This window comes from Microtus oregoni, unplaced genomic scaffold, assembly GCF_018167655.1.
Source record: "Microtus oregoni isolate MIOR12 unplaced genomic scaffold, Mior012 000352F_ref0000430, whole genome shotgun sequence".
Lineage (NCBI taxonomy): Eukaryota > Metazoa > Chordata > Mammalia > Rodentia > Cricetidae > Microtus > Microtus oregoni.
In genome coordinates this window covers 1,589-8,811 of record NW_024544986.1, presented here as the reverse complement: position 1 = coordinate 8,811, position 7,223 = coordinate 1,589, and the positions used below count along the sequence as shown (strand labels likewise).

Here is a 7,223-nt window from a genome sequence, read left to right as displayed (position 1 = left end):
AAATATTTGAATACTTATACTTACCTGGAATTTCATTTCTGCTGAAAGAAATAGGAAGAACAGGACTCACTTTAAAAAACAAACAAACTTTAGAAAGGAAAGTAAAAATCTCATCACACACTAACACTTTTGGAAGCAGCATAGGAGGGGCAGTCAAGGGCTTAAACACTGGTGAAATAGCTAAAAATCAGGCAAAAAAAAATCTACATTATTATCAATAACAGTACCACAACTGTGCCCTTCATGATTAATATTCACTCCTTAAGAATTTTCATTTGGCACCAGATGGCGTGCTTAAGAGAAACACTCTGGGATGTTTGAAACAAGACTTAGTTTTGTTAGCACTCACAGGAGAATTTAAAGGAAGTGGGGGAAAAGAAATGGGGAAAGAGGCTGAAAAAATCCTAAGTCACTGTCTAAATCAACAAAGCACTGACAGTATCAAGCATTAGGTCAGACACTAACTAAAACGACTGATATAGGCTCAAATGGTTTATAAAACCTATAAAAAGACTACACCAGCACGGTCCCTGTCACCCTGTCAGAGTTCAGACACTAAAACAGGAAGCAACATTTTAGTTTAAAACCTTATCTCAGAAGAATCAAGATCACTTCACGTAAGTAAAAATACCTGAAAGCAAACATTTTTAAAAGCTCCAATACCCAAAATATAAAGGAAAAAAGGATCAGAAGACTCAATCTATCCATGGAATCACGAAATGGCTGGTCAATCTCTATCTCCCTCCACATTAAGCATCCCATGGAAGACCAAGGGAGACCAGACCTTCCAGACCTCTGCACCACCTGCTTACTGCAAAACTCTACAGAGATTCCTTGTGGAGTAGCAGTTTCTTATCTCTTGTATCTCCCTATCATGCAGGAAGCAAGTCTGGCTGTGCTATTCTATTATCGTTATATATCATCCATCTGCAACAAGGTACTGTACAGATAAGTACAAAGCATGTTATCTAGTTCCCTTTCCCCCAGAAGGTTGAGGCTCAGGTATAGGGGTAATTCTCCCGTGCGCAGTCTTTTATTCAGGCTGACTCAGTGACTTCAACAGGCTTAATCATGTGGTCAGGTTTGTTGCCGGCTGCATAATGCTCCCACATCTGCAGATAGAGCCGCTCTAATTCCATTGTGTACTGTTTGGTGTTGAACAGAGGACTAGATATTCTCTGTTTCCAGACTTTGCCACGAATTTTCTTCAGGCTAGGTAATAAAAACAAAGAGAACCTATTTTACAAATCAGAACAAAAACTCAGAACTAGATTCTATAGTCATTTTTGTGGCATAATAATATAAAAAAATTTTTTTCTGCTTGGCCTAGCAACTTGACACACATATCTGGGAAGAGGGAACCTCAAGTATTCATAAGAATGGTCTATGGGCATGTCTGTAGGTCATTTTCTTGATTCTTGATTAATGACCCAGGCCAATATGGCCAGTACCACCTCTAGCAAACTAGGGGGATCAAGCCAACTAGCAGTGTTCCTCCATTTCTGCACTTCAATTCTTGCTTCCAGGTTCTTGTCATGGCATCCATTCATGATGAACTGTGATATGGATATGTAAGGCAAATAAACCCTTTCCTCTCCAAGTTGATTTCTGTCATGGATTTTAACATATCATCAGAAATATACTGAGCTGGGTGGTGGCACACGCCTTTAATCCCCGAACTTGGGAGGCAGAGGCAGGTGGATTTCTGTGAGTTTGAGGCCAGTCTGCTCTACAAGAGCTAGTTCCAGGACAGCTAGAGCTGTCACAAAAAACAAAAAGCAAATAAACAAACAAAAAAAGGAAATATATTGAAAGTGAAAGTTGGCTGTCCATTGATTAGGCTCTACTCAAATGTATTCATAGTACTATCAATGCTTCCTTTCAAAAAAACAAAACAAAAAGACCCTATGGACTATGTGTATTTGGGTATATATGCTTGTGTTTGTGTGTGCATGTAAAGCCCAGAGGACAACAGCTGGCCTTGAACTCAGATCGCCTGTCTCTTCCTCCCAAGTGTTAGGACTAAAGGCATGCACCTATACCACACAGAAAAAAAAATTAATGCTTTAAACAAACACCATAAAACAAAGGGACAAATTAGAAACACTATTTCATTGAATGGGCGAAGCTCCATTTACCTTAGCATGATCCCTCTAATTTCCACTCATTTTCAGTCAACTAAGCTTTTTTTGTGATTTTTGTTGTTGGTGGTGGTTTTTTAAAATACTATGAAGAAATGGATACTAGGCTAAAACATCTGATGCTTTGAAAGTTCTTTATTAAAGTCTAGTGATTACTTGAGAGTTTAGATTATGTCCCCTTCTATCCATAGAGCATACAACTTAATTCATCTATTTTATATCATCCTTAATTTATGACTTTATTTTGTCACATTTTCACATATAGTTTGTTCCTGGCAGTTTACTTACTATTCTAGATCAGTTCCTAGTTTCACAGCTATGTCTTCATATTCTTGTCTGCTTTTAGCAATGAGCTCAAGACATCCTAGGCAAGTGAGCTGAGAAGCCGCAACTCGAGAGGCGAGAGTCTCTCCTAGAAGGTAAAAATACTAATTGCTCATCTTAGAACTATAGGTCACATAGTCATCATTGGTAATTGCATTTAAGTATCTACACAGTACAAGACGAGGAGGATGGTGTCAAGTATTCAGGCTTGAGTAAGTCCCATTTTCTATTATTCTGCCTTAATTACTTCTAATACATATAATTTCACCTTCAAAAAAAAATTTCACCTTCAAGTACCCCTCGACCCAAAAGAAAAATGTTAACGAATAAAGAAGGATTCAGTGATTTGTCAGCCACTTACCTGGCATAGTCACCATGGGTGTTCCTGCCCAGAGAACATCCATTCCTGTGGTGTGTCCATTACATAAGGGAGTGTCCAGACAGACATCAGCCAGCTGACCTCTTCTGACATGCTCCTCTTTCGGAGCCACAGGTGAAAAAATGATACGATTCTGGGGAAGACCCATATTTTGTGCATATTGTTGAATATTGGGTTCTCCTACTGCTGGAAAACGCAACAGCCAAAGCACGCTATTAGGTACACGTTTCAGAATCTAAAAAAAAAAAAGAAAAGGAAAAAGAAAAGATTAATAGCACATCTGCCCTTTCCCAAAACCACTCAGAAAGTGTGACTGACCCCCAACACCACCTAATCTGGGCATTGTGGCACATACCTATGATCCTGGCAGAACTGAAGCAGGAGGTTTCTAAGGTTTCTAAATTCAAGAAGACTCTGCCATAAACAAGTGAAGAAGCCTGTTTGGGACCTAGGTCTTTTCTTTAAAAAGATGAATTAAATCATCTGAGTTACTTCTTTTCTCTTAGCTGTCCCCAGAGAGTTTGAGGACAGAGAAAAGAATTAGAAGACAAAAGTCAAGTTACTAACGGGTACAATCTGAGGCAGGAACTAATATAGGAAGTGGTCTTTGTTAAAGATGGGAATGTGGGTGTCTTTATGTTTGCTTTTTTAACTTACATTTCTTAAAAAAAATCTTTTGACAATTCCATTATATATTTTTGGAAAGAGTCATTTCCACCCTCCACTATTCACCCCTTCCATTTTTACTGAACCCCTCTTACCTTCACCTTTACCGTTGTTATTTTGTGTTTATGATCCACTGAAATTAGTTGGGATTGCTTGCATGAAAATGGGTGAGGTGAGTTACTGGAGGATGGGCAAATGCCCACCACAGAAAAGAACTCTCCCTCTGCAAGTAGCCACCAGGGAGCGCTGAGGCTCTGTAAGCCTCTACTCCTATTTTTGTTTTTAAGGAACAGGGTCTCATTAAGTTTTCCAGGCTGGCCACAAACTCATAGACTCTAGCAACTCTCATATCTCAGCCTCCAGAGTAGCTTGAAGTACCGGCACATTTTACCATACACAGTACTTCAAATTTTAAATCCCCCACCTCACCACATTACAAGAGTAACTTGAAAATTTGCCCAAATTGCCTAATGTCAACCAGAAGGCAGCATAAACTTCTATAAATGACCAGGGAGAAAATAGTACTGGCTTTTTAGTCACTGCCTGTTTTGTAGCTTGAAAGCAGCCATAGATAGTAAGTGTATAAACACATGTATGTGGCCATGTGTCAAAGTTTTATTTATAAAAATAAGCAATGAGCCGGGCGGTGGTGGCGCACGCCTTTAATCCCAGCACTCGGGAGGCAGAGGCAGGCGGATCTCTGTGAGTTCGAGGCCAGCCTGGTCTACAAGAGCTAGTTCCAGGACAGGAACCAAAAGCTACGGAGAAACCCTGTCTCGAAAAATCAAAAAAAAAAAAAAAAATAAGCAATGAGAGGCTGGGAATGTACCTCAACGGTAGAGTACTTGCCTAGCATGTGCAAGGACCTGGGTTCCACCCCAGCATCAAAAAGTACCAAGCAACGAGCCAAGCAGTGGATTTGGCCTCCAGACCAGTTTACCTACTCCTGATTCAGAAGTGCATTTATTCAACATATCACAGAACTTCACACTTCCTTCTCTGAAAAATTTGAGAATAGACAAATTTCCAAATTCAGACTATTTCACATTTTTAAACATACAATGTACATACATTTATCTAACACTCTTGGAAGCAACTCCTTGTTTTTTTTAAACACTTTAGTATCTCTATATTGAGATGCAGGAATATTCATAAGCAGAATTTTTTAAAAAGTAAAACTAGCCTACTGTTAGGTAAGTTTTGGCTAAAGCGAGGATTCAGGGAAAATAGAGGCTTACTCATCCACTTCCTCTCTTTCTACATTACCCTTCCCTTTCAAACAAATAGAACAGATATGGGGAGGGGGGGATCAAGCAAGGAATGATTTCTTTCTAACAACATTAAGGTAAAATATAGCATTTCAGTTATACAAACTCAGGGCCAGCTGGCCGCATACACTCAGTATTGCACTTCTACAAACCAGGCTCATGAGCTGATTGCAAAATAGGGCTATTGACCAATTCTTTCCTGGTTAATGTCATAGAATTGCAAGGATGTTAAATATGGATGTCCACACAGCAAGTTTTGCTATCAGTTCAGGCCAGGGGTTAGGAAACTATGGCCTGAAAACCAAGTATGGCATACAGCCAGTGTTTAGAAATAAAATTTGATATGCTAAGCCATGGGTTAATTTATATAATATCTAAGTGTTTTCATTATATATATACTATAAATAAAAAGGAGAGATGACTAGATTACTTATTAAAAAACTGAAAATTTCATTTACTAACTCTTTAAGAAGAAAAAGTTCGATGACATCAGGTTTGGACAAAACACTTTGAATAAACAAATAAATGTTTATTGCATGAAATTTTTAAAAAAAACACAAGACTGAAACCAGGCTTGGTGGTACACAACTTTAAACCTAGAACTCAAGAGGCAGAGCAGGTGATCTAAGTTTGAAGCCAGCCTGGACTACATAGTGAGTTCTAGAACATTCAGGGCTATATAGAGACACTGTCTTCAAAAATGAAAATAAATACACCAAAAGACTGGGGATACAGCTCACTGGTACAGAGCTTGCCTACTGTGTATCACACCCTGACCTTGATCCCCACACACTGGAGGAAAATACAACAACAGTAGGTAAAATCAAAACTGAAGATGACTGTGGACATAGCTCAGCTGGTAGAGTTATTTGTCTAGCATGAAGGCAGCCCTGGATTACTTTCTAGCACCACATAACCAGATGTGGTGGCAAACCTGTGTTATCCCCGTACTTGGGAAGTACAAGAATGAACAGAAGTTCAGTATTATTCTCTGCTATGTAACAAGGCCAGCCTGGGATACATTGAGACCTCATCTCAAAAACAATACAAGTAGCATTATACAGAATGAGTGGATTTCATTTATATATTTAGGAATACACATGAATACACACACCATTAACAATTACTACTACTAAAAAAGAAGCACTGGGCGGTGGTGGTGCACGCCTTTAATCCCAGCACTCAGAAGGCAGAGGCAGGTGGATCTCTTGAGTTCGAGGCCAGTCTGGTCTACAAGAACTAGTTTCAGCAATGAGGACTACTGAGAACTCAAGAACAATGGCAATAGGTTTTTGATCCTACTGCACGTACTGGCTTTGTGGGAGTCTAGGAAGTTGGGATGCTCACCTTACTAGACCTGGATGGAGGTGGGTGGTCCTTGGACTTCCCACAGGTCAGGGAACCCTGATTGCTCTTTGGGCTGACAAGGGAGGGGGACTTGATTGGGGGAGGGGGAGGGAAATGGGAGGCGGTGGCGGGGAGGAGGCAGAAATCTTTAATAAATAAATAAATTTAAAAAAAAACAATAAATAAAAAAAAAGAACTAGTTCCAGGACAGTTAGGGCTGCTACAGAGAAACCTCTCGAAAGAAAGAAAGAAAGAAAGAGAAACAAACAAGCAAGCAAACAACAACTAAGGAAAAGAAAGCTGTGAATTTGAAAAAGAGAAAAGGGACTGGACCTGGGGAACATGGGAGAGAAGAAAGGGGGGGGGAAATTATATTGGTTATATTATAATCTCAAAAATAAAAATGATTTAAAACAGCTGAAAATGTCACAACTTTTGGAGCTAAGAAATGAGCATAATAGTCCATAAATGAAAGAAGCTTCAGCAAGGTAGCCCAAATACATAATCTTTACTCATCAATACGCATTAATTAATAACAAATCTACACATACTCACATTTGCCCACATCTGCAGGGTAGAAGGGTCAATTTTATATAACTGATTAAAGTTACAGTACACAATGGCATCTTCTGGTAGCCCGTACTGGGAACGGGTGGTTACAATAATGGTACGGGGAACCTCCTCTCCAGTTGCAGCTTTATTATTGATCTAGAATAACAAAAAGAACATGATTAAATTTAGAGTTAGCACTGGCCAAAGGGAATTGCAGATGTGGTTCAGCTGGTCAAGATGTAAGAAGCCCTGGTTTTGATTCAAGTGTTGCATAAACCAAGGCACAGCAGTACCCAATTATAATTCTAGTACTCAGGAGATGGGGGAAGAAGGCTCAGAGATCAAGATTTGAGGCTAGCCTGGGCTATATGAAAGCCCTACCCCAACAAGCCAAGAAATGGGAGTATATCTACATGGCAGAGTGTTTATCTGGAATGCACAAGGTCCTGGGGTTTCATCCAACACACACACACGTCCAGGAAGGCCTCACACTATGTACAGGCTTCAGTCAACAGTAAGACTTCCCAAATGCTAAGATTAGAGTGT

At 39.6% G+C, this 7,223-nt stretch overlaps 1 protein-coding gene across 1 annotated transcript; it reads right to left on the bottom strand.

Annotated features, from left to right (window-relative positions):
* Positions 1 to 572: 572 nt before the first annotated feature.
* Positions 573 to 6,854, bottom strand: LOC121445712 (UDP-N-acetylglucosamine--peptide N-acetylglucosaminyltransferase 110 kDa subunit-like). The gene is made up of 4 exons (XM_041647860.1): positions 6,681 to 6,854; positions 2,827 to 3,079; positions 2,430 to 2,553; positions 573 to 1,212 (listed from the first exon to the last, which is right to left on the bottom strand). Exons 1-4 carry the CDS (start codon positions 6,690 to 6,692, stop codon positions 1,038 to 1,040), a joined length of 564 nt encoding a protein of 187 aa, XP_041503794.1. The 5' UTR covers positions 6,693 to 6,854; the 3' UTR covers positions 573 to 1,037.
* Between the last annotated feature and the right edge of the window lie 369 nt (positions 6,855 to 7,223).

What these genes read in the sequence shown, in the direction of transcription:
- LOC121445712 (XM_041647860.1), bottom strand. An exon ending in ACCCATGGTGACTATGCCAG is followed by an intron (nt 2,554 to 2,826) that starts GTAAGTGGCTGA and finishes TTTACCTTCTAG; the next exon opens with GAGAGACTCTCGCCTCTCGA. An exon ending in CTAGGAACTGATCTAGAATA is followed by an intron (nt 1,213 to 2,429) that starts GTAAGTAAACTG and finishes TTTATTACCTAG; the next exon opens with CCTGAAGAAAATTCGTGGCA.